This window comes from Eubalaena glacialis, chromosome 13 (assembly GCF_028564815.1).
Source record: "Eubalaena glacialis isolate mEubGla1 chromosome 13, mEubGla1.1.hap2.+ XY, whole genome shotgun sequence".
NCBI lineage: Eukaryota > Metazoa > Chordata > Mammalia > Artiodactyla > Balaenidae > Eubalaena > Eubalaena glacialis.
The window spans coordinates 77,669,792-77,696,485 of record NC_083728.1 but is presented as its reverse complement, the minus strand read 5'-3'; the positions used below and the strand labels follow the sequence as shown (position 1 = coordinate 77,696,485).

General features: G+C 51.0%; 1 protein-coding gene across 2 annotated transcripts in view; it reads left to right on the top strand.

Moving 5' to 3' along the window:
* The first annotated feature begins 12,636 nt into the window (after positions 1-12,636).
* The window catches only part of GSG1L (GSG1 like), a 210,404-nt gene continuing 196,346 nt past the window's right edge, over positions 12,637-26,694 (top strand). For both annotated transcript variants that reach the window (XM_061209312.1, XM_061209311.1), the window contains exon 1: positions 12,637-12,973. In XM_061209312.1, the coding sequence (XP_061065295.1) occupies positions 12,637-12,973 (337 nt within the window). The remainder of the gene's footprint in view (positions 12,974-26,694) is intronic.

Below are 26,694 nucleotides of genomic sequence, written 5' to 3'. Positions count from 1 at the left end.
ATAGTTCTGTAGCGCCAATACCCAGAACAGGGCCTGGAATGTAGCAGAGCAGGGGGCAGCAGGCTTTCCCTGGAAAGGGCCAGAGAGCAAACATTTGAAGCTCTGTGGGCTGTGGGCCTTACGTCTCTGTTGCGACAACCCAACGCTGCCCTGGAGCCTGCAAGCAGCCACAGATAACACGGAAATGAATGGGCATGGCTACTTTCCAATCAAACATTATTTGCAGACACTGAAATTTGAATTTCATATAATTTGCATGTGTCACAAAATATGATTCTTATTTTGATTTTGTTTCGACCATTAAAAAATGTAAAAACTGTTCTTAGCTTGTGGGCAGAATGCAGCAGGTGGAGGGCTGGATTTGGCCCATGCGCCTTGGTCTGCTGCTTCCTGTAGCAGATGCTTGATGGGGATTTGTTGAAGGATTGGAACATCAGAGACGGCAGCTGGATGCTCTAGTCAAGTAGCCCAGAGACCAAGATGAAACCATTTGCAGACTAAGCGCCTGGAGGATTAAAACAGACTTGGATTCTGGGGCCCTGCAAACTGCTGAAAGCAGAGGCCTCACCCCAGGATCTTCAGCCACAGGGAGGAACGAGGACGTCTGAGGGCTGATTCGGTCACTCAGATGCCTGGCTAGGGAGGTGGTTCCCAAGTCCTCAGTGCTGGTTGGTGCCCTGGTGGCTGGAGCGATGGAGGATGCAGAAGGAGGCAATGACGGCTCCCTACAAAGATCAGATGTTGAGCTGTGGGTTTAGTGACAGTGGATCCCGGGATAACGATCTGGTGGAGCTCTGAGGACAGTGGAACTAAAATTCTAACCCAGTGGTGGCAAACTCCAGTGCCTGCTGGGATTAGGCCAGGGATAGGAATGAGCAAAGTAGATCTGATGTAAGACAATAGGGAGTGGTGGGGACTGTGGCAAAGTGGGGAGACTGTCTCCTATCTAAAACAGTTACTCAGTTCCAGCCAGTTCTGCCAGCTGGGAATGCAGGCCCAGTGCTGGCAGACTTTTAGATTGTCCCTAAGAAGCTGGAGAATCCAATTATTTGTATTCGATCTCCTGATTTAAAATCTTGGCTCACATTAAAAAAAAAAAAAAGTCATACCAGGAGTTTTCCACAGGTTAAGTGGACACTGTCGTACCCATCTTACGTTCAGAGGGGCTAAGTTGCTTGACCAGCAACACACATCTATGAGATGGCCAATCTGGATGTGGGTGACATCATAGTCTTCCAAGTGGGGGCTTTGTGTGGCCCCATTCCCTGAGTAGAGTGGTCCAGAGGGCCCAGGGGGTCTCTCCAGCTAGGAGGTCTGGGTCCCTGATGCCTTCAGTCAGAGGGGGAAGGAGGGGGGTGTTCAGGTTCCTGGAATGACATAGCCACACTTGACCCTCTTTCTTGGTTGATGGAGAAGTGGCTGGGTACACACTCCCGTGTCTGATGGAAGCAGCTGTCACTCGTGTCTGTGAAGGAGGTAGTTTTCTGCGAAGAAACCTTGGGAAATTGGATGTGGCTGCTGTGGCTGCTCTGCCTGCATTCTTAGGGGCCTGGGAAAGCACTTTGCATGCAATTAGCAGATTAGACAGCCCCTTCTGCCACCCCCCCATCTGCCTCTTCCCCTGTCATTTCACAATTCCATCAGGACCGGCGATGGCGGTAGCGGAGAAGGATTTGCTCTTAATGGGTCTGCCCAGAATTGCCTTGTTTTCTTGACGTTGACAAACTATATCCCTTAATAAAAGTTTCATGACTCAGTTTAGTGAGGGAGACGTGTAATCCCAGCCCCTCCTGTCCTGATCTCAAAGATTATCCCTGGGCGTAGGTCCCAGGAACATTCCTGTGTTTGACACGAGCACTGTCTCTAGGGGCATCGCCTGCTGAGTTGCCAGGGCACCCGTGGGCAGAAAGATCCACCCACTGCCTGGGAAGGCCTCTCTGCCATTGCTTCCCTCTGCCCTCTCGTGGTGGTCATTGGCCATTTTGGCCATCCAGAATCTGTTCTCTTGTATCTGCCCTAATCACCTGTGGGGATTGTTTGCAGACCTACCAGCCCTTTGCAATACACCCTCTCCCTTTAGATCTGGGCAGAAATGCTTAGACCAATAGAATGCATGGAAGTGACTCCATGTGTGTGCCTAGGGCAGAGCTTAGGAGGCCTTGTGGCTTCCACCTGTGCCTTCGAAGACCTCCAAGGCGCACGCAAAACAGGAGCCCCGTCTAGCTGACTGGAGGGGAGGGCTCACGTGATGAACTAAGGCACCCCCACCAAGCATAGTACCAACTTCCAGGTGTACAAGTGAGCTCCTCATTGATCCTATGGCCCAGTCGAGCCATCAGAAGACTGCAGCCCATGAATGGTACCAGGAGAGAGAAGTATAGTTGCCTAGATTCCAACCCACAGGATCATGAGAAATAGTAATTGTTGCTAAGTTTTGCAAGTTGTTAACACAGCAATAGATAATTGTTGTAGCCACCTCTCTCTCAGTCTCCTCCATGATGTTTGGGCAGGGACTGACCCCAGACGCAGCTCCAGGGGTGGGTCCTGACTGTCTTAAGCCAGTCGGAGCATCCCGTTCTCTCTGTCTACAGTGAGACATCAAGAGCCATTTGCTGGGGCTTCTGGGAAAGAGAAACTTCCCCATCATCTAAGAAAGAGCTGGCGTGGTGTGAGAATGTGAGGTCAGGAATCAAGGCAGGTTGGACTTGGCGAGGGAGCTCTGTTGGTCTTGGCTGGCTTGGTCACGTATCTGGGAATCAGTTGGGGGGGCTGTCAATCAAGGTCCCCCTCCTGGGGCCAGCAGCCTAGCCCAGGTGTGTTCTGATCGCGGCGACGACAGAAGCGCAAGTGGGAACTTGCAAGATCTCATGAGGCCTAGACTGAGGACCAAGCCACCAACATCTTTACCTCATGCTCTTGGCAAAGCCGCGTCCAAAGAACTCAAGAGGCAGGGAAGCAGGCCCCGCCCACTGTGGAAGGACAGTGTAAAATGGCAAAGGGTACAGATACAGGATGGATAAAGAATGGGGGCCAAGGATGGGATCTACCTCATTTATTCATCTCAATAGCCTAAATCCACCCCCTGTGTGCCCACCTTTGGCTCACAAACCCCAGCCAAGTCCCTTCCTGGGGCAGCCTCCCCTCAGGGGTGCTGGTCAGGCGGTAGATTTTCTCTTCATGATAAACTTACCCCAACGAGGGGGTTCTCTCCCTTGCACTGGGTTGAACCCAGTGTTTGGTTTTCCTCACTTTTGGAGAGGCAGGAGTGGAATACATCCCATTCTTCCTACTTCTGTTTCTCCATGCTTCACTGCCTTCACCTATTTTAACAAAACCTTCTTCTAACTCAGTAGAATTCTTTCCTGCTCAAAAACTCTACACAAAGTTACATGTCAAATTTATTCCATTAGAAAAACCAAAAAACAAACAAATAAACAAAACCCCCTCCCAACACACAGAACAGAGTTGACCACTCAGAGAGTTGCCAGGTGGAACTTCCAGAAGTGACGGCTGCCAGGTCAAGGTATCCTGGGCCACAGGAATGGGAGTCACATACCTGGGGTTGAACTCTAGCTCTGCCGTTGACCTTGGGCAGGTCAACTCCTCTTTCAGCCTCAGTTTTCTCATCTATAAAATGGGGATACAAGGGCCCCTGACTCATAGGGCTATTGCAAGGAGAAAATGAAGTCATGCGTATAAAGGTCTGGGTACACCATATGGCACTTAGTAGATGTTCAATAAATCGTCTTTCTCTTTGCTTTACTTGGGAGACTAAACCAATAAAAGGAGTGTCAGGCAGTTGTGTATGTGTGTGTGTGTGTGTGTGTGTGTGTGTGTGTGTGAGCATCTCCACTGTTTAACAGATTGTGTGGTAAAGGTAAGAGGCTCCAGAATATATGTCTTGATCAGAAACCCGAGGAAGATAAGGCAGTGCGAGCACAGGCAAGATTCACCCTTTTTCAGTGAGTTCTGTGCCCCTCACCTCCCATCAGAGTGTGGGTGCCCCTTGCGGGCTGTGCCGAAACCACAGGCCTGGACTCAAATCCGCTAGAAGCTCATGGTGTCTCCTGGGTGGTGGGGGAAGCTCTGATTCCCAAGTTTGAGGGTCCCCATGTTCTCACAGTGGCCCCATCAACAGTCTCCCCTTTGCCATTATCATCTGTCAGAGTCACAACAACAACGATGTCCTAAACATGCTGTCCAGTTGGCTTCTCATGGTTTTGCCACGTCCGTGCCATAGTTTCTCCATCTGTCAAAAAGGTCTAGAATCGTACCTGCCTCACAGGGTTGTTCGTGGATATAGTAAGTTAATCCGTCTGAGCCCGCTTACATAGTGCCTGACACAGAGTCCCTATTCTCTATCATCGTATTTATGATTTATATTATTACTACTAAGAACAAGACCTTTGCATATAAGACTCTTCAGTGATACTTTGTTACGAGATGCGGAGGGACCCTGAGTGTAACTTCAAACAGCTGCTGAGCCTGGGGATGAGGCTCATGTATTTAAAGACAAGCGCCCACATTCGCTGACCTCTTCTGGGGTGACACGTGACTGCCGACTATTTATCCCCCTGAAAACAAAGCACCTAATCTGCTCCTCTAAGAGGAAGGTAATTTTTAAACAATGGGAGAGAATGTAACTGCTTTTTTACATCTTTGGAAAGAGCATTTTGAAAGCAGATGTTTGGAAATGTTTCCATTGTTATGAGCTTGTATTGCCAAAAAGCAAGGAAAGTATGTTTCCCTTAGAAACTCTCCAAGTCTGCACACTTTAAGAACTTGAAAACGGAAGATTCCAACCAATTTCAAAAAGCTTCCAAAAAGAAAACTTTCAGGGGGTTTTGAATCCATTTGTTAAAAATACATGAATACTAATCTTCTGATTTGTTTGCCGGACTTAGTGATGGATATCTAGAAAGATGAATGTAGATTAGCCAGATTTCACCAAAAACGGTTCCCTATTTTGAGAATGGGACTAAAATATGAATATTGGTATTTAGAAAGCACAGCCCATGAGGTGCTTCTTTCATTTGGATTTAGAAATCTTTGTATAAATCCAAATGAAAGCGCTGTTTTCAGCTCTAACAGCCAAATCAAGTATGGAAATAACTCTACATAGAACCAGACTCCTGAATCACAACAGCACAGAGTGTTAACCCATGCTTTTCAAAAAATTTAAGAAAGCATATGCAGTTGCATTGCTAGCTGTAAAAATATATTATTAAGAATGTTTAAAGGAAGGCCAAAAGGTCTATTATACTGTTAGTAAATAAAATAAAAACATTTAAAAGCCGTGTTTATTTAATCTTTATGTCATCCTTTAAATTTTTTTAGTTTTTATATATGCTTTATACTGCTGGTAATATATTTGTAATTTATAAACTTTTACACCCAGTTGGAGACCTCTGCTCTCAATCACCTAATCGAGTCCCAGGTGTCCCTCAGGTCGCTGTGGAGGCAATTTTAGCTTCTTGGTGGAGGGTGGATGCGGAGAGAGGGGGCTTTCTTCCTGGTCCAGGGAAGCAGAGCCTGCTGCCCCATTCTCAGCCTCTAGGGGGCAGAAGAGGGAAGCAAAAAACAACTCGGGGGGAGAAAACGGACTCAGAAAGCCCAAGAAGGGCTGGTTTCAGGAGACACCTTAGAATGTCTGTTTTCTCCCCAGCCTTCCTCACTGTCCCTCCTCAAGACTGGAGTAAAACAAACCAGCTACAGCCCCTGAGGACTGAGAAAAATCCCACTGAGTGCTGGAAACAAGGAGGGGAGTCAGTGGGCTATGGGGCTTTCACCTGGACACCTGATTCACCTGAAGATGACAGTCAGCCAGGCCCTGGACTCTGGCCCCTGCCCTGCTACTTCTTGAGCCTCAGTTTCTCCAGCTGAGATTAAGAATTCCATAAGGGTTCAGTTACATCCCTTTGGCCAAAGTGCCTGACGTGCCCTCGGTCCTAAATAAACGTTCCCACGCTCTTTCTCGTGATTCATTCATGCTCCATCCTCCTGAGATCGTCCCTGGCCTGTCATCCAGAGGACATCACTGCTGATGGTGGGGACCAGTGTGAGGCCCTCCTGCCTCCTCCCACTTCTCTCCAGGACTGGCTCACTTCCCTCCTGCCCCGGACGTCAGAGCTGAGGTTGATTTGTTGGTCACCCTATGGCTGTGGTTTCTGAGCACATTTTTGAGCAGACGTCCTGCGGTGCACGTGTGCCCTAGCCTTGTTCTCTGTGAATGTGGCCAGATAACAAGCCCAGGCTTCCGTCTCATCACCAGAGCAGGCGTGGACCACAGCATGAGCCTCCTGACATATCTTCAGGACTCCTTACCTCCCAGCCACCCACCCTGCCGGCCCCCTGGGCAACCTTCCAGAAACACAGCCCTGGGTGTGTCATGCTCTAGGCTCCACAGTCATCACTGGATCCTCATCGCTGATGGGGTAAGATCTTAGCTCCTGGGTTGATGTTCAAGGCCGTGGGATAGGAGCTCTCCCCAACCCCCTGCACTCCAAGCCTCTTCTCTGTCCATGCCTCAGTTTCCTCATCTGTCAAATGGAGGCAACTAGCCTCGTGAGGGTTGAGAGTGACAGGGGATGGAAGTCTCCTCCTGTGGTGAGGACGCTCAGCACGTGTTGATGCCCCCTCCCCCTCCCCATTTACAGATGAGAAAGCTGAGGCTCTGAGGGGTAGGGGTGGCCCAGATGTGGCAGAGCCAGGATTAAAATTCAGACCTTCCACCCTCGATCCGGGACATCTGCTAACACATCCCAGCTCAACCGTCCCTCCTCAGTGAGGCCCCTGGTTGCTGTCTCCTGCATCCTGTTTTACCATCTGCAATTATTGAATGTATGAGCGGTTTCCTTGCTCATTATTGTCTCCTTTTCTAGAACATAGCCCCATGAAGGTACGGACCTGGTTGGTCTTGTTCATTGAAAGCCTAGCACAGAGCCAGGGCCTGTTAAATTCCTCTTGAATAGTTGTTGGAAGAGTTAAGACAGTTTCAAAGAAACTCCAATGGATCACTTGCTAATGAAGTGGGTTCCTTTCTCCTCCAGAGACCCCACACCTTGGGACTTCTTTGATTGCACAGAGCTCCAGGGTCCCTTCCTCCCCTGGGAACACTGGCCCCAAGCAGCAGGCAGCCTCATAAACACACCAGCGGCACAAGGCTTTCACTGAAGCCCTGGAGAGGCATCTGAACCAGGGAGTAAAGTGTGTATTAGGCTTAGATACCTTGGGAGTCAATGTTTAAAAAACCTCACCAGTAATTGGAAATTGGCTAATCCCTTGCTATAATTAGGAGGGCCTGGAGGCCGGAGATGCTCTGGTTTCCCAAGCTTTATTTTGAAGGCTTAGAAAACAGGAGGTGACTGGGCTTCCCTGATGGCGCAGTGGTTAAGAATCCGCCTGCCAATGCAGGGGACACGGGTTCGAGCCCTGGTCCGGGAAGATCCCACATGCCGCAGAACAACTAAGCCCATGTGCCACAACTACTGAGCCTGGGCTCTACAGCCCATGAGCCACAGCTACTGAAGCCCGCGTACCTAGAGCCCGTGCTCCACAACAAGAGAAGCCACCGCCATGAGAAGCCCGCGCACCGCAACGAAGAGTAGCCCCCGCTCACCACAACTAGAGAAAGCCCGCGCGCAGCAGCGAAGACCCAGCACAGCCAAAAATAAAAGCAAATAAATAAATTTTAAAAATAAGAAAAAGAAAACAGGAAGTGACTTAGGAGGTCCAGAAGCTGGTGAGAGTGTTGGCAGCAGCCAACTCCAAGTGGAAAGTGAGATGCATTTGGGTCGTGTCCCTTCAAAGCATATTAATGGTTCCTGAAAAGTATGAATTTCATTATTAACAGCAACAGTTTTCCTGGTAAATTTTGTTGAATATAAACAAGGGCACAGTTCCCAACTGTATGGCTCAATGAGTTTTCATAAAGTGCACACACCTATGTGACCAGCCCCCAGAAGCCCCACCCCCAGGGGCCCCTTTCAGTCACTGTGCCACCTCGAGACTAACCATCACCCTGACTTTCAGCACCACAGACGTGCTAAGTGGTGAGGCGTGCTAAGTGGTGTTATCAAAAATGTTTGCGGCCTTGCTTCCAGGTCCTCAAATTTGAATGCCCCCAGGGGCTCCCCACAGGTATCCCTAACGATGGAAGGGCCCAGTGGGACTGCGGTCCCTTGTGATCCGCTTTACGGGGAACTTTGGCAATGGTTGCCCGGCAAAAATGCAGGCCCAGTGTCGGCAGATAACTTGATCTTGCCAGAGAAGCTGGAAGTCTAGATTTTTGTGTGAAATCATGATTACTGAATGTTGGCAACTCATGAAAATTTAGCACCCTGTGGAGGCCAGTTCCAACCAGGCCAAACAAAACATGCTCATGGGCCAAACTTGGCCTGCAGGCTGCCGGTGGGGGTGACCTTGAGGGACCCCCAGGCCCGTGGGGGAGATGAGCGTGAACACAGACATCACAGCTCAGGGGAGGGGTGATGAAGGGCCAGACGGAGGAGGACAGAGCCAAGGAAGGCTCTGCCGTGCGTGGAGCGACCTGTGACCAGCACTTTGAAGGACACACAGGATCAGCACAGCCAGGGCATTCAGGCAGAGGGAGGGGGAGGGAGGGAGGTGCGCGAGGCCTGGGGGCCTGTCCCAGCCCATGGTGATCAGGAAGCGCAAAGTGGCTTGGTGTGTCCGCGGCATGGGAGGGGCTGAGATGTGGACAGGGCCAGCCGTACAGGACCTGGAAAGGACTGGACTTTCCAGGACTTTCTAGGACTGGGGCATCTAGACTTTGTCCTGGGGCCGGCAGAGGGCAGTACTTGGAGGAGGTTAAGCAGAGGCATTGGGGGAATTCCCTGGCGGTCCAGTGGTTAGGACTCGGTGCTTTCACTGCCGTGGCCGAGGTTCAATCCCTGGTTGGGGGTCTTGGGAGACAGGAGGCCTTGGCCTCTGACAGTGTCTGAAGAGGAGGGGACAGGGGCTTGGGCCCACCTTTCTGGCCTCCTAAACAAGCTCCCTCCCCACCCCAGCCCCACCCCAGACAAAGACCCTCCTTGACCAAGCCTTAGTCGGGCTCCTCTGAGCCCTCTTCTCAACTAGGCCCTGACCTTGGGCTCTGTCCTTGGCCAGCTTACTCCAGTTTTAGCAAGAAACCTACTGGCTCAGTTTAGCAAGAATCCCTCATCCTTGAAACCCAATCAAGTTCCTCATTCCCCACTCCAGACAGCTTATCCTCCTGGGCCGCCTTCAGCAGGAATCCTGTCAAGTCACTTTAGCCAGAATCCCCCCAGCCCTGAGGTTTCCTCCGTCCACTGACCGCCCCCCCCCCCCGCCCCCGCTCCTTGGCTATAAATCCCCTCTTGCCCCTGTGTTCAGAGTTCAGCCCAATCTCTCTCTCCTGTGGCAAAGCTCCTTTTGCAGTGGTCCCTGAATAAAGGCTGCCTTACTGTCTTAACAAGTGTCATGAATAATTTTTCTTTAACACCTGTCCACACTGAAGGTAACTGTATCATTATTTGAGGATAAAAATACGTATCCTATCCAAGGGGCTTGCTCATGAGTTTGGATTCGGTTCCAGAAGGGTGTGTAGACACATGCAGTGGCTCCCTCCGGTGGCACAATCTCCACCCCCTCGTCCTTATCTTCACTTTGAGTACAAGGTCCAGGGCAACATCAGTCAGAACTTTGGAGCTTCCCCGCGCCCCACCCCCATCTGCTCCGGCTCAGCACAGGGCAGCTCTGTCCTTGCAGGAGCTCCTGCCAAACACCTCAAAGGCATCTGACACATCCCACCTCAGATCCCGCTGGATCTGCTTTTGAAAACGGACACAGATGCAGAACCTCGTTGCAACCACCCTGGTCTGAGCCGCTGGCATTGCTTGCACGGATTCACTCACTAGCCCCCAGCTGGTCTCTGTTTCCCCCTTCTTAATCCAGCATCTAGAGTGGTCCTGTTACACTCCAAGTCAGCTATGTCTCTCCTCTACTCAGAACCTCCCCAGGCTCCCACCCAACTCAGAGTAAATGCCGGAGTCCTTGTAACTCCACATACCATGACCTGTCCCCTCCCCCCATCACCTCTCTACTCTCCCTGCTCACTCATCTCCAGCCACACTGCTTTCTCAGTTATCCCCTACCTCAGGGCCTTTGCACTGGCTGCTCCCTCTTCCCGGAACCTCCTTTCCTGGGATATCTCCGTGGCCTGCTCCCACCCTCCTTCAAGCCTTTGCTCCAATGTCAACTTCCCGGTGAGATCTCCTTGAAGCCCTGATTTAAAATCACAATCTGCTACCCTCACTTCTATCCTCCTCCCTGCTTTATTGTTCTCCCTGGCTCTTAACACCTGCCGACTCTACAACGGACTTATTAATGCTGTTCATGCTCTTTTCTCCCTGGTGCTGAGCATCCAGTGGGCCATCAGAGTGGAAGAGTGTCTTAGATGGAAATTTCAAACCCCTCTGTGCTTCCTCTGGGTATTTCTTAAGAGAGTGTGGTCCCTGAGACATATGTCACTTGGGCTCTCCTGGTTTTGAATGCCCAGGACAGGGTTCCCAGCCTGTAGGTCCCTGAGTGCTACACACATGCACATGAACCACCGTCTCAAGCCAACATCTGAGGGACTGGTTTTCAAATGTGTACAGATACTCCTCCGATGAATATTGCACGGCCGTTTAAAAGTGTCACTGAATTCTTTTTAGCGGTTTGGCCATGATGTATTTTCTCTCTCAACCAATACCCTCAATACTGAATGGAGGTCCTCCTCAAAATAGTTGGGAACACCTTGCCTAGGGCCAGAAAAGGGATCTAATAAACAAGTCTGGAGACCCTTGGCCATCCTTCATATGGGTTCCTGCCAGGAACGTTGCCCACAATTATTCTCACCTACCCCCAGGCAAAGCAGCAGCAGCTACCAGGGAGCACAGGCTCACCCACTAGAGTAAGGCAATTCATAATCCGTTAACCTTGAATTCTGCACGCCCTGCCACTCCATGAGCAGGGGGTTGTTGGAGAAGTTCTCAGCTTGTGCAGAATTCAGATGAGCTCTTGTAATCAACATGCAATTCACTGTTGCACATCCTGGGCATCCGGGCACCCTGTGCTTTGCAGTGTGACGGGGCTTCAGGGGGCATGGTTATTTTAGAGCAGAGGTGGGGATGGAGCGTTCATAGTTGGGCAATCCCACCTTGCACAAGAGATCCTGAAAAGGTCTGTGTGAATTTGGTCCTCTGATCTTGGTTCAGATGTTAATAATAATAATAATAATAATGGCCAGCGTTTATTGAGCACCTACTATGTGCCAAGTGCTTTTTGCAGGTGTGATCTCATTACGACAGCCCAATATTCCTCCTCCCTTTTATAGATATGGAACTGAGACTCAGAGAGGTTTAGTACAATAACTTGTTCAAAGCCCACAGCTGGTCAAGCCCCAGGGTTGCCTGACCCCAAAGTCAGTATTCTTGACCTTTCTGTTCCCACCCACCACCTTGGAGATTCTAGGCTGGCAGCCTCTGTAGGGCACCCCTGCCTGATAACTGCAACAATTTTGTGTCTGGTGTGGTACCTCCTTGGGTCATACTGCTAAGGATCTCAGGTGGGTGGGGATGCCTGCATGGGGAAGTCCCATTCGTCATATCCAACACTTGGCATCCTGTGTGGCACACTTCTTTGCCACCCTTCGTGCTGTATCATGCCATGATAAGGAGCCCGGGTGACTGCAGCTTCATCCTGCCAGGGGAGCCTGTCCTGTTGGTTCACACAGCCCAAATCTCCCTGGGAGACCCCCAGGGGAAGCACAAGCCCTTTAGACTCTACAACCCCGCATTACTGGTGAGGTACCCCTCCTGACAGGTCCTGCAACTCCAGGATCAGTAATGAGTCATCCTTCTCAGTGGGCCCTGCTGCTTCTTGGGTGTGGGAAGCCCAAAAAACTCAACTCTGCAGCTCAGACTCTTTGGGGCTCCTTCTTGGGGCTCCCTACTGGGCCTTCGAGGGAGGGTGCTGCTGGTCCATGTTCCTCGTGGGGAGCCCCAGCAGGCTCTGCCCTTCTCTCCAGAGGGCGGGACTTCTCTGGTTCCTGCGTGAGATGACCCCTCCCGGCTGGTTTTGTTGCCTCACGTCCCCGGTGGGAAGCCTCCTTCTCCGAGAGCGCCTCCTGGCACTTTCTTTGCTTCTCAGGCTCTCCACTCGGGTGCGGGTCTCTTTAGGGGGCGCCCTTCTCTGCCGGGCCCCCGCCAGCGCCCGGCGTGGGGCGCCCCCTCTCCCAGTGAGGGCGGGAGCCGGAACAGTGTCGCCGGCCGCCTGCAGGTGTCTCCCCACGGAGGGGCGCGCGTCCCTGCGCCGTGGCCGCTGCCAGGCGCCAGCGGCTCCTCGCCGAGGTGCACTCGCGCTCCGGGCTCCGGGCGCGCAGGAGCCGCTCCACCGCCGCCCGCCCCCCGCGCCCCCCGCGCCCCCCGCGCCCCCCGCGCGCCGCGCCCCCACCCCGGGGGCGGGGGCATGGGCCAGCGCCGCGTCCGCCGCCGCCCATCGCAGGCGCCCGAGCCCCGGGGCGCGGCGGGCAGCGGCCGCTGACGCGGGGCGCCGGCTGCCAACTTCGCGCGCGGAGCTCCCCGGCGGCGCGGTCCCGGCGGCGCGGGCGGCATGAAGACGAACCGCCGCGGCCGAGCGCTCCTGGCCGTGGCCCTGAACCTGCTGGCGCTGCTCTTCGCCACCACCGCCTTCCTCACCACTCACTGGTGCCAGGGCACGCAGCGGGTGCCCAAGCCGGTCTGCGGCCAGGGCGGGAGCGCCAACTGCCCCAACTCGGGCGCTAACGCCACGGCCAACGGCACCGCCGCCCCCGCCGCCGCCGCCGCCGCGGGGAACGGCCCCCCTGGCGTCGCGCTCTACAGCTGGGAGACGGGCGACGACCGCTTCCTCTTCAGGAATTTCCACACCGGCATCTGGTACTCGTGCGAGGAGGAGCTCGGCGGGCTCGGTGAGTGAGCGGCGGCGCCCCGGGGCTCCGCTCCCGGCTCCCCCGGGCCGCGCGGCCCCGGCGCCCCAGACCCAAACCCGCGCTCCCTCCTCGCGCCCGGGCCGGGGACCCGCGCCACCGCCAGGGCGCCGTGCCCCGCGCTCCGCAGGCTCGGCCGAACGTTCGGGGGCGGGGAGCGCGGTGGGCAGGTCCGGGGGTGTCGAATGATGGCGTTCGGGACGCTCCGCCGTTTCAAGGTTCGGGCAGAGCTCGTACCCCTTCCGAGCACCAGGCGCCTGTGGGGACGTCGCCGCGCCTTGGAGAGGCGAGTCTCCCGGCACCCACCCCGTTCCTCTCCGAGCCAGAATTCATCTCCATGCTTGCCCCTTCCCCCTCTTCCTTTCGCGGGGCACTGGCTACTCCCATCCATCCCTTCCCGCCTGGGGTGGCGGTGGTGTTGGCGCAGGGACTGTTGTGTCAGCCACCCCTTCCACCGCAGGTCCACAGAGCCAGAAACCGAGGCGCTCGTTCTTCCACCCCCATCCCCAGCCCGCACTAAACCGCTCCCGGACCGGGTTTGGGCAGCACGGGAGTGAGGAGTGGGGGCAGTCCGGTGGGTTCCCGGCAGGGAGCCCTTCGTGTCCCGGCCCCCGCCCGGGAGAATATGCGGCGGGAGGGAGAGGAGGCCGGCGGGAAAGCGGGACAGCTCGGCGAGGCTCGGGTCAGAATTGGGGCGCGGGGTTGGGGGGACTCTTCAGAAGGCAGATCAAACTGTTCCCTCGGCCTCGCACCCTTTCCTGGACCCGCCGCCGGAGGCAGCCAGGGCCGGAGTAAGTGTCCCCGAAGCAGGCACTGAGGCTAGGGCAGGGCTCAGGGGAAGGCTGCCTGGCAGTGGTTGTACCACATGCTGGGGATGCTAGTCCACACCACCCGGTACCTCCCAGACCATGTTGCTCCGAGTCCAAGTCTGGGGACCCTCTTGCGTTGAATTGACCTCTTTGCCCAAGGTTAAAACTCCCCGTGCCTGCCTAGCTCTTTGATGTCAGCGTGGGCTATGTGTGTAGTCTCATGTAGACAGGAGTGGGCCACAACCGCTAGTTTGCCCTGAATACGGTGTTGGCCTGACTGGTTTAAAGGACAGAGGGAGGAAGGTGTGAAATAAACCCGGGGAGGCTGCTGCCTCTGCCTGGAATGCCCTTGCCCACACCTTCCCTGGCTGGCTCCTCCTGAGCTCCAGTGGGACTTCCTGACCCACCTTCCCAGGCCGGGTGCCTTGGAGAGAAGACCTCCCTATCCCCCTTTGGAGGCAGGGTCTCCCCATCTTTGTATCTCATCACCATTTTTATCTCCCCCATCACACTTGGCACACCTGAAGTTTTCTGGGGGCATGCCTTTGGTCACCAGCTTCTTGTCCCCCCTACCCATAGGATGTCACTCCATGAGGGCAGGGCCCCAGCCGTCTTGCTCATTGCCATGCCCAGTCTCTGGGTACTGTCTAGTGCATAGAAGGTCTTCAGTACCTTTTTGCAGGATAAATGTTGGATGAGGCTTCGGGACCATGAACCAGAGGTTTCCCGGGGTGCTGCCTGCTCTGTCTTGCCTGTAGGGGTGCCCCACTGAACTTTTCTGGGACCACCTGCTTGATGCCGGCTGTTTGCCAAAGACACTCCGAATAGGGTCCCACCCCTGACCAGTTTCGCCCCATCAGACTCACTTCTGGTGTGCACTCAGGACTTGAATTTTTACTCTGGGATGTAATAATAATAATAATTTAATGGTTTAATAATAATTAACCTTAAAAGACATCTTGCCTAAAATTCCCTGCTTTCCGCTCAGCCCAATCCTCTCCCACGGAGGCCTCAGAATACCTCGTCCTGGGAAATATCTGCACCCTTTGGGGTAGAGGTCCCCCCACCTCACCTCCGCCTCTCACCAAGCTTCTCCTTCGTGTAAAAACGCAGACTCTCTGCCCTTTCCTTTATGTACACACTTAAATCCAACGCTGTGTCCTGCAGCGGAGTTGTCCTGTCTCTGCCCCATGGAGTGCCTGGGCCCTCACTGGCCAGCTGAGCCTCTCAATTGTTTGAGGTCTCTCCTAGCTTCTTCCTGAAGGTCACGCCCCCCAACTCTTGCAGTTATTTCCCTGTAGCTCGTCCGTGTAGCTCCTCCAGGGTTTGATACAGGATGTTTAAAGCTAAGCATTAAAAAAATTGTTAATTAAAAACAATGCTAGCTCACATTTATTGAGCCCTTCATGTGTACCAGACATTGTTAAAACTTCGCACCGGCCGGATCTTGTTGAATCCTTGCCAACACCCTTGTGGCAGGCACTTCTATGGTGCCCATTTTTCAGATGAGGAATTTGAAGTTAAGAGAGGTTTTCGTCTGGCCTCACAGCTGATGAGGGGGCCTGAATTGTCTTCATGGGGCACAAAGGAATCAAAATGAAGTGATCAGGGAAGAGAATGGTGCAGTTGGGGGTCAGAGAAAGGCGTGATCTGGGGGGCTCAGCATAAGACCCTCACCCCCAGTCCTTGGTTAGTAAAAACATGGATGGTTAGTTTGTTGGGTAAATAAACCAAACCCACAGTTTTCTCTTTCCTCTTGATCACTGTTGGCTAGAGATCGCCCCTCCCAGAAAATCACAATTTTCCTCCCTGGGAGCTTGGAAAATAGTTATCAGCCTGTCAGTGCTGGTGAGAAATTTGGGAGGTCTGAGCCAAGCTTTGGATGGTTTCCCCCACTGATCCTACAGTGCCCAAATCCTGCCCCTCCACGGTCACGGTACTGAAAGGGTGTCAGGAGGTACCTGGCCTCAAACTTTTGTTGCTATGACAACCTTTCTTCTGGGTTCTGCGACCATTTTAAAATTTATTTTCTACTTGAAGAGAAAAAAAAAAACAAAACACCCCAACACCCCTCCCCCCCAAACAAAATCCTGCCCTCCCCGCCAGAACATCAAGGACCAACTTCCTTCCCTCACGCCCATGAAACTACAGGGAAGGCTTTCTTCCTTTCTCTGCATTTTATGTTCACTCCAATGAAAACACCAACCACGAAATCCTTAACCTCTCCGTGAGAAGCAGCTGCTAAATGTTCCTTCCTCTCAAACGCCTGTTTGGTAATTTCTTTCTGTGCTCAGAAAAACCTCTCCCCATTCTGGGCAGCCACAGGGAAATCTCATAAACCCTTTTCCCACACGAAAAATCTACAGCGTTCACAAAGAAAACTGTAGCCTGTCCTAAACAGACACAATTTCCCCAGACCCGGCACAAAGGAAGCTTTTCTCCTTCCTCCAAGAAGAAGCATCAGCCTCCTTCAACAAACAGAAAGAGAAGTGTGGCCTCGACACAGAATTACCCCAAGCCCTTCACGCAAATTGGATTTCTCTTCTGGATTAGATGCTCGGAAGGCTCGGGTGGGTGCAGACGCAGGCATCGGGGTTGGAGGGGCAGCAGAGAAAGGCCTGGAGGGGTCACGAGTGAAGGTCTGGAGGCGGGCGAGGTGGGGATGGCAGGCAGGTGGCTATGCTGACTGGGAGCACAGGTGATGTTGGACTTCAGTCTCAGGGAGTGTGTGTTTGAACCTCAGGAAATGGGTGACTCCGGAGGATTGATGGGGTGGCGGGGTCTAGGAGGGCTTGTGAGGGTGGCTGGAGGGAAGTGGGATTGGGGCAGCCAGAGAGAAGGGAGAGACCAGTCGGGGAGGAGGAGCTGGACTTTTGGTGTCCCGACTCTAGACCCACTCTCTGCCCTGTCATGGGTGGGACGGTGCCCACTCTCTCTTGTGAAGGATGGATGCCACGCGCTGCCTCTTTTTAGCAGTGTGGTTTGGGCGAGGGCCTCAGTTTGCTGCCCTGTAGAATGGGGTTAGGGAGATCAGAGCAACTAGCAGCTGCTCATGGTGCAAGGGTTCAGTGGAATAGTGTAGGGAAGTGCCGGGCACCTGTTGGATGTGTGAATGCACCGGGTCACCTCTGTGCTGCCACCTGTCTGAGCCACCCACGTCTCTCCTGTGGACTTCTGCAGCAGCCTCCCCGCTTCCACCATTGCCCCCACCCCTGCCAGTCCCCTGTCCACCCTGCATCTGAGTAATCATCAGATCCTGTCTCTCCTTTGCACAGCCCGCCTCTGACAACTGCCCCCCCCTCCACCACTTAGAGTCAAAGCCACACCCTCCCCAAAGCTTGAGGCCCTGCGTGAAGGTGGCCCTCAGCCCCTCCCCGGCTACATGGCCTCTCTGCCTCTCTCTCTGGGGTCCTCTCCTTCTCCCGCCTGGTCACTGGCTTCTGCCACACTGGCTCCTGACACCAGGCACACTCTGCCTCAGTGCCTTTGCACTGCCTTTCTCTCTGCCTGGAATGCTCTTCCCCCAGTTGGCCACAAGACTGTTTCCGGAAACTTATTGAAGTCAGCTCTTTCCCAGCACCCCATTCAATATTGATCTCCCCACACTTTTGCTGCTTGACTTTTCTGCTAGCATTTGCCACCATTGACTTTTCCTCAGTGTTCCTCGTTTGTTTTGTGTGTGGTCCACCAGCTCCGTGAAGGTGGAGGTTGAGTTTTATCTGTGTTGTTTCATGGCTGGCTCCCCAGTGCTCAGGACACTGGCAGCAGTAGGTGTTCAGTCAACATTTGTGGGGTAGATGTTGGTTGTTATGTCTGTTGTTCTTTGTGTCCAGTTCTCTGCCAGGCTCTAAGTGTCTTCTTATGCTGCAGGGAAGCAGGGGGCCCGGCCAGGGACCCCTCCCCTTCCGCTGAGGCTTCTGCTACATCTACCCCTCCTTACAAACACACACACACACACACACACACACACACACACACACACACGCATGAGTGTGGCTCGGGCCCATAGCCGCTCAGGAGAAGACCCCTGCCACCCCCATGCCTTTCTTGCTTCCCCTTCATTTCTACAGAAAACCCCAGCTCTTCTGTCCGTCCCTTATATCATGCTGCTACATTTTCACAAGTATGAGGACGCATGTGATGTCCCCAACCTGGGGACTTCCGGCGATTGGGAATACGTTGGTGTAATATTAGACAGGCCAGGAGCAGCTGATACATGAAGAGGTGGACTTTGAAGGGCATGGCTTGAGCCCCCAAAAGTGTTACTTCCTTTTGTTCCCATAACAGCCCTATGAGGTAGGTGCCATGGTTACACCCGATGAGGAAACCAAGGCACAGAGAGGTGAAGTGACTTGTTCAAGGTCACACAGCTTCCAAGTGGCAGAGTTGTGATATGAAGAAGGCTCCAGAGCCTGGCTCTTGCCTGCAGTGCTGTGCTGCGCCCCGTCCCCCCAACCCAGTTCATGCAGCCTCCCCAGGCACCTCCAAGAGGCCTCATTGAGAAGGGCGCTGCACCAGGTGTCATGAACCCCGGGTTCAAGTCCAGCCTCCAGTGCCAACTTGCTGAGTGACTTTAAACAAGTCACACTCCCTCTCTCTGTGGGCTTTTCTTTCCTTATGTGTAAAATGAGGGTTTGGTTTTGTTTTTTGTCTGGGTGATGGAGGTGGCAGAGCACCCCATGACCACAGGCCTTGTGGTCAGACAGTTCAGGCTCCAGCCCCCATGCCACCACTCACCTGCTGTGTGACCTCTGGCAGGGGCTTGCCCTCTCTGGGCCTCAGTTTCCTTGGCTGGGACAAGAGGACGATGATATCTGCCTCATGATAGTGTCCTTGGAGTTAAAGCAGATAATGTGGATGCTTGGCTGGTACACAGCAATCACTCAATAATGGAGCTTTCGGTGATCTGACCTCGTGTCAGAGGCTGCAGACCCATGGCCCTCGGGTCAGATCCAGACTGTCCGTCTGTTTTGTTTGGCCCTGCAGTGTCTTCAGCATCTTTGAATAAGTTGCCAACATTTGAAAATTGAGACACTTCACAGAAACATCTGGGTTTATGGCTTTTCTCAAAAACCTGGCAGATCCATCAGCGCTGGGCCCAGGTTCCTGTGGGAGTGGTAGCTGCCCCTTCTGGGAGTCCATCGCCCGCCCCTCCTCACTACTGAGGTAACTTTACCACCTTCCAGGCGCTCAGGACCCAAGCCTTGGGGTCCTTCTTGGTGCCTCTTGCTCTCACATCCCACGTCTCATCCATGGGTGAATCCTGCCAGCTCTTCAGTCAGAATCCAGCCCCTGCCTGATCACGTTCCACCAGCTCTGCCCTGGCCGGGCCCCTGGTGCCTCTCCCCTGGACTAGGGCAGTAGCCCCTCCCTGGGCTCCCTGCTCCTGCCCTTGGCCCCCACCATCTGCTCTCCACCCAGCAGCCAGAGGAATCCTGTTAAATCCGAGTCAGGTCACTTCCCTCCACTGCTCAGGGCCCTCCTGTGCATCCCATCTCGCTCAGTTACAGCCAAACATCCTCCAAAGCCTGTGGGCCCTTTGAAATTTGCCCCTATTGCCTCTCTGACCATCTCTCCCCGCAACTGCTCTGCTCCAGCCATACCAGCCTCCTTGCTGGTCCTTGAACAGGCCAAGACCCTCCTGCCTCAGGGCCTTTGCACTTGCTGTTCCTTCTGTGTGGGAACTCTTCTCCCAGATGTCTGCCAGGCTCCCTCCCTTCTCAGGCAGGCCTCTGCTCAAATGTCCTCTTCTCAGTGAGACCTTCCCAGACCACACGATGTATATCAGTGACCTCACCACCCCCAACCACTTCTCCCTCCCTCCTTATTCCCCCATCACTCTGATTATTGTCTTACCCACTACATATCACACTCATTTATCTTCTTTCTTTCATTAAAAAATTTTTTAAAAATTTTTATTGGAGTATAGTTGATTTACAATGTTGTGCTAGTTTCTGCTGTACAGCAAAGTGAATCAGTTATACGTATACATATGTCCACTCTTTTTTAGATTCTTTTCCCATATAGGTCATTACAGAGTATTGAGTAGAGTTCCTGTGCTAAACCGTAGGTCCTTATTAGTTATCTATTTTATATATAGTAGTGTGTATATGTCAATCCCAATCTCCCAATTTATCCCTCCCCCCCTTTCCCCCTTGGTAACCATAAGTTTGTTTTCTATATCTGTGACTCTATTTCTGTTTTTCACTTGTCTTCTTTATTATGTCTCTGCCCTGCACGGATGCTAGCTCCATGGTGGCAGGACTTGGTCCATTTCACGTAATGCCATATCCCAGAAACTAGACGAGCTGGCATTGAGTAAGGGTTTGGTGAATATGTGTTGAAAGCATTTGGGATTCTAGGACCTTCTCAGGACTTGTGTGTGCTGTGAGAGGCCCCAAGCTCTGTGCCCATCATTCCCATGGACTTGTCAGATGTTCTTTCTTCCCTCTTCCCTCCCCTGTTCTGCTCCCAAGAAGAGGTATGTAGTGGGCTGCTGTGAAGGGCTGAGGGGGTTCACTGTGGTCATCCTCCCTGTTTAAATCCTGGTGTACCAGACTCAGAACCATCTTGCAGGGATGCTGTGACCTCGGGCCTCTGTGCTGCCTGTGGGACCATCTGTGGTGGTTAAGCTCTTCTGGTCCCAAGTGATAGAAGCAGACTCAGGCCCACTTAAGGATAAAGGGGAGTTTTTAAGAAGGATGATGCTGCTGCCTACAGAATCCAGGCAAAGGCCTCGGAGGTCAGAGCCGGGACCTCCTGGGCTCCTGGAGGCCAGAGTTGACGAGTCCTCCCTCAGGTCTAGAGCCACCAACTAAAATCCTACAGGGGCCAGATTGGAAACCAAAGAGAGTAAACATACAGGGAGTGGAGGGGACTGTGGGGAACTGGGAGCATCTGCCTGGCCTAAAGCGGTAGCTACTGTTCAGTTCCAGGTGACCATTATCATTGGGGGAGGGGAGACCGCGTGGTGCCAAGTTGTCCACTTTGTCAACACTCCAGGTTTTTATACCAAACCTCTTTTTTTTAGTAAGAATTGATACCTGCCACTTTTATTTGTTTTATTCTTTCTCTGTTAGGAAAACATTAACAGGAGATGGATATTTATTTATTTATTTATTTAAACATCTTTATTGGAGTATAATTGCTTTACAATGGTATGTTAGTTTCTGCTTTATAACAGAGTGAATCAGTTATACATATACATATGTTCCCATATCTCTTCCCTCTTGCATCTCCCTCCCTCCCACCCTCCCTATCCCACCCCTCTAGGTGGTCACAAAGCACAGAGCTGATCTCCCTGTGCTATGCGGTTGCTTCCCACTAGCTATCTATTTTACGTTTGGTAGTGTATATATGTCCGTGCCACTCTCTCACTTTGTCACATTTTACCCTTCCCCCTCCCCATATCCTCAAGTCCATTCTCTAGTAGGTCTGTGTCTCTATTCCCGTCTTGCCACTAGGTTCTTCATGACCTTTTTTTTTTTTTTTCCCCTTAGATTCCATATATATGCGTCAGCATATGGTATTTGTTTTTCTCTTTCTGACTTACTTCACTCTGTATGACAGACTCTAGGTCCATCCACCTCACTACAAATAACTGTTTCGTTTCTTTTTATGGCTGAGTAATATTCCATTGTACATATGTGCCACATCTTCTTTATCCATTCATCTGTCGATGGACACTTAGGTTGCTTCTTTGTTCTGGCTATTGTAAATAGAGCTGCAGTGAACATTGGGGTGCATGTGTCTTTTTGAATTCTGGTTTTCTCAGGGTATATGCCCAGTAGTGGGATTGCTGGGTCATATGGTAGTTCTATTTTTAGTTTTTTAAGGAACCTCCATGCTATTCGCCATAGTGGCTGTATTAATTTACATTCCCACCAACAGTGCAGGAGGGTTCCCTTTTCTCCACACCCTCTCCAGCATTTATTGTTTCTAGATTTTTTGATGATGGCCATTCCGACTGGTGTGAGGTGATACCACTCTGTGGTTTTGATCTGCATTTCTCTAATGATTAGTGATGTTGAGCATCCTTTCATGTGTTTGTTGGCAATCTGTATATCTTCTTTGGAGAAATGTCTATGTAGGTCTTCTGCCCATTTTTGGATTGGGTTGTTTTTTTGATATTGAGCTGCATGAGCTGCTCGTACATTTTGGAGATTAATCCTTTGTCAGTTGCTTCGTTTGCAGGTATTTTCTCCCATTCTGAAGGTTGTTTCTTCGTCTTAAAACTATGGTATTTTATTAGTCATTCACAGCCTAAGTAAACTCAGTACGTGGGAGGCAGCTTCTCTGCAAGTCAACTGGATCTGTACCCTTGTCGCTTCTGGGACACACACTTGTGGAGCCTCCCCTCCCCTCTGTCCTGTTTGTCCCCCCTTCTCTCTGGGCCTCTGTCCACCCTGCTCTCTCTATCTGAGGGTGCAGCTCTGGAAGAACTCCCGTCCGTCCCTCCCATGCTCTCGGCTGCTGGCTTTGTCCCCTGCTGCCCCACTCTGCCGAACCCCACCTCAGGAGAAATCTGGGTGGCCCTGCAAGAGGTGCAGAGGGAGGGAGACCCTCCCCAGACATAGTCGGGGTGGGAGAGGGTGGACACAAGTCTCAGTGTCTCCACTCAGTTGATACCTCTGCTCGGAGGTCTAACCAGCATCTCCAGTGAACAAGCCCTCAACCCGCCGCCTGTTCTTCTGCCCTCACCAGCTGGGGTAGGCTGGGTCACTCTGCCCTGATCATCTGCAAATCCGGGAGGGTTCAAACAACCCTGGGGGCTCTGTTCCCTGCTGTCCCCATCAGGGGACAGCAGGTAAAAGAGCCTCTCTCTCCGGGTTCCTTGGCTGTAGAAGCAGGAAAGGGGGATGAGTTTCTGCCCAGAAGTGGCTCATGCCATTTGGCTTGCATTTCATTGGCCAAAGCAAGTCACATGGCCATAGCTAATCTCCTCGGGGGCTGGAGTGTTGCTGTCCTACCAGGTGCCTAGAAAGCAGAGGACTGGGAAGATTGGTGACACCATGAAAGGCTACCTCAGCCTCACCTGCCCCTCTCAGCTCCATCTCAATAAACAATAAAGGACAATGCCATCTTTCCCAGGCAAAACCTTGGAGTCGTCTTTAACTCCTCTCTCTGTCTCTCTGTCTCTCTGTCTCTCTGTCTCTCTCTCACACACACACACACACACACACACACACACTCCACCGCTACCACCACCACCACCACCATTCAATCCATCAGCAAATCCTGTTGGCTTCTTTTAAAAATACCTCCAGAGTCCAACTGTTTCTCCCTGTCTCCTCTGGCACCCTGGTCTGAGCCAGCACCATCTCTTACCTGGACGACTCCAGCCCCCCCCTCACTGGTCCTCCTGCCTCACGTGTCCCCACAGTCTGCCGAGGGATCCTATTACACAGCAGACCTCATTCCTCTGCTTAAGCCCTCCAGTGGCTCCCATCTCACTTGGGTGTAGCCAGAGTCCTCCCAGTGGCTGCAAGATGTAACTTGTCCCTGATGTCCCTCTGCCTCGTCTCTCACTACATACTTTCTTGTTTCCTCAGCTCCAGCCCCGCTATCCTCTGGGCTTTTGCACAGATGCCCCAGGCATGTTCCTGCCTCAGGGCCTTTGCACTTGCAGTTGCCTCAGCCTGAACACTCTTCCCTGAGATTTCTGCCCCCTCACTTTAATAAAATGCCTCCTTTCGTTCGAGATCTTTTCTGGTCACCCTATTTAAAATTGCGAACCCAGCACACCCTCTTCCACCACTCAGCTTAATTTTTTTTTCATAACACTTTTCCCTTGTGACATTCTCCCTTGTGACATTCTATCAGTCCCTGGACCTACCTCAATGCCCCAGGGATCTGCAAGCCACACTCTGAGAACCACTAGTTGCTTAACTCTGTTTTATGGCCAAGGGCACTCAGGTCTCTGCAGGGGAGCAGACCTCCTGTAAACCACACCTGTCACTAGCAGAGCTGGTGCTGGGTCCTGGACTGCATCCCCCTCAGCCCTGGCTTCTAGTTGCTGGTCCTCGATTATCCCTTGAAGATCCGCAGACCTTGACCTCCAGTTTCCTGACTTTTGCTCTATTTGTCAGAAGAGCTGTTATTTAAAAAATGGCACTCCCCGGCCTCCCCAAAGCCACATTTCCTGGGACTGGTGGGAAGTTGGAAAACTTCAAATTTTTATTCATTCTTTCATTCATGTTCATGAATACCTACTATGTTCTAGGTTTTGTTTAGGTGCAGAGATTATGGCAGGAAACAAGACATGAAGCTTTTAATCTCATGGAGCTTACATTCTAGAGCAGGGTAAGAGACAGTAAGAGGTTGTTTATATATTTGTGCATTTAACCTACATTTACTGAGTCCATGTTGAGGCCACTGTGGATTCAGTGGTGAACAAAACAGACAAAGGCTCTGACTTCATGGAGCTTACGTTCTAGAGGGGACGGACAATGAGAATAGTTTTATCGCTCATCATGGCTTATGCAGCACCAGATTCCCTGGGACTCAGGGGTCAGGGAAGCAGCTGGACCCCCTGAGGGCCGACAGGCCACTCACTGCTTCCATGTGTGTTCTTAATTGCATAAGCCAGTTACATCTCTGTGACTTTTCAAGCCTGCTTTTTTTTTTTTTTAATTGAAGTGTAGTTGATTTACAATGTTGTGGTGGTTTCTGGTGTACAGCAACATGACTCAGATATACGTATATAAATATTATATATATATTTTATATATATAATATATATATATTTTTTCTTTTTCAGATTCTTTTCCATTATAGTTTATTACAAGATATTGAATATAGTTCCCTGCGCTATACAGTAGGTCCTTGTTGTTTATTATATTTTATTTTATTTTTTAATCTGTGGTAGAGTCAGAATACTCACTGTCTTTAATGGAGTTTTTTAAATTGAAGTATAGTTGATTTACAATATCGTGTTAGTTTCAGTTTCAGGTGTACCGCACAGTTGTGTGTGTGTGTGTGTGTGTGTGTGTATATTCTTTTTCAGACTCTTTTCCCTTATAGGTTATTACAAAATATTGAGTATAGTTCCCTGTCTATATAGTAGGTCCTTGTTGGTTATCTATTTTATATATAGTGGTGTGCATCTGTGAATCCCAAACTCCTGATTTATCTCTCCCTGCCTTTCCCCATAATTTAAGTTTGTTTTCTATGCCTGTGAGTCTGTTTCTGTTTTGTAAATAAGTTCATTTGTATCATTTTTTTTAGATTCCACATATAGGTGATATCATATGATATTTGTTATTCTCTGTCTGACTCACTTCACTTAGTATGACAACCTCTAGGTCCATCCATGTTGCTGCAAATGGCATGATTTCATTCTTTTTTATGGCTGAGTAGTATTCCATTGTATATACGTACCACATCTTCTTTATCCATTCATCTGTCAATGGACATTTAGGTTGCTTCTCAAGCCTGTTCTTCATTCCCCCTCTAATGGTGTTGGAGTAGGGTTTTGAGACCTGTGGTCATCTTCCCGTATATGAACCCTCACCTGCTGGCCCAGTTGTCCTGACCCTTGAAGTATTTTCCAGGATAGTTTTTTCCATCTTGAAAGATTTGTCCTCCTTTGTAAAAAGAGGTTATTTGGAAGGATTTTCTGGAAGCTATCCTCTTGTCTTCTTTGGTTTTCATTCATTCAGACATGTTTTTGAGCACCTACTCTGTGCTGGGTCCTTTCCTCTATACCAGGAATACTTGGTGAACTCGATGAATGAGGTCCCTGCTCACAAGGAGCTCACATTCCAGTGGAGAGAGAGAAAATAAATAAGTTAAAAAGGGATAAAGCAATAATTTCATTTATTATCAATCAATATAGACCTAAGTGCTATGAAGCAGGGTCATGAGGTAGCACGTGAGGGTGGGGTTCTTGATGGGGTGTCAGGGAAACTTCTTTGAAGGGGTGACATTTGAACTGAGACCTGAATGACTAGAATAAGGTGGCCACTCAGAGTTCTGGTGCGGGGGAGGGCATTCCAGGCAGAATAAGTTCATCCGTTTTCTACTTCTTGAGTCAATTTTTAGTGGATTGTGTTTTCTCTGAAAATAATTTATTCATCAAGAGATTCGAACTTATTTGCATAAAATTTAGCAAAGTATTTTCTTATGATTAGAAGAAAAAGTCTCTCTTTGATGAGTTTCCTCTTTGTACTCCTAGTCCTGTGTATTTTTTTCTCTTTCTCTTGATTTACCTTGCTGAGATCTGCTGAGGGTGATATGGGTCCTGGTGAAAATTGCTTCTCAGACCTTCCAGAAAGAGCAGACTGGCTTGAAATCTTTACATGGGATCTGAACTGAGATGTCATATCCTCGGGTTGGAGGCTCTGGTAATTTGTTCCAGCTTCCTCCTTTGTTTTTGGTCTGGGTCTTGCCAGCTAGGCTGTTTTATTGCCCTCCCCCACTTTTTTTTTTCCCCAAAGAATCCGTACTCTTGTATTTATAAATTCTGTTTGTTCAAATTTCCTAATGCATCATTAAATTTCTTTTGGCTTACTTTTCTGAGGTTTGTTTTGTTAGTGTTTTCAAGTATTTGAGTTGAAAACTTTGTTTCCATAGTTAAAAAAAAAAGAATGTGTTTAATGCTATGAGTTTGCCTATGAGCACCACTTTGGTCATATCTTGTGAGTTTTAAAATGCATGGGACTTCCCTGGCGGTCCAGCGGTTAAGCTTCCACGCTTCCAATGCAGGGGACATAGGTCTGATCCTTGGTTGGGGAGCTAAGATCCAACATGCTGCATGGCCAAAAAAAAAAAAAAAAAAAAAAAATGCAGTGCCTTTTTCAAAATTGTTTTCTAAAAATTCTGTAATTACAATTTTGTTTCTATTTTGTTTTGTTTGTTGCAGTTCTGAAATTTCAGTTTTGTTTCTTCATTGAT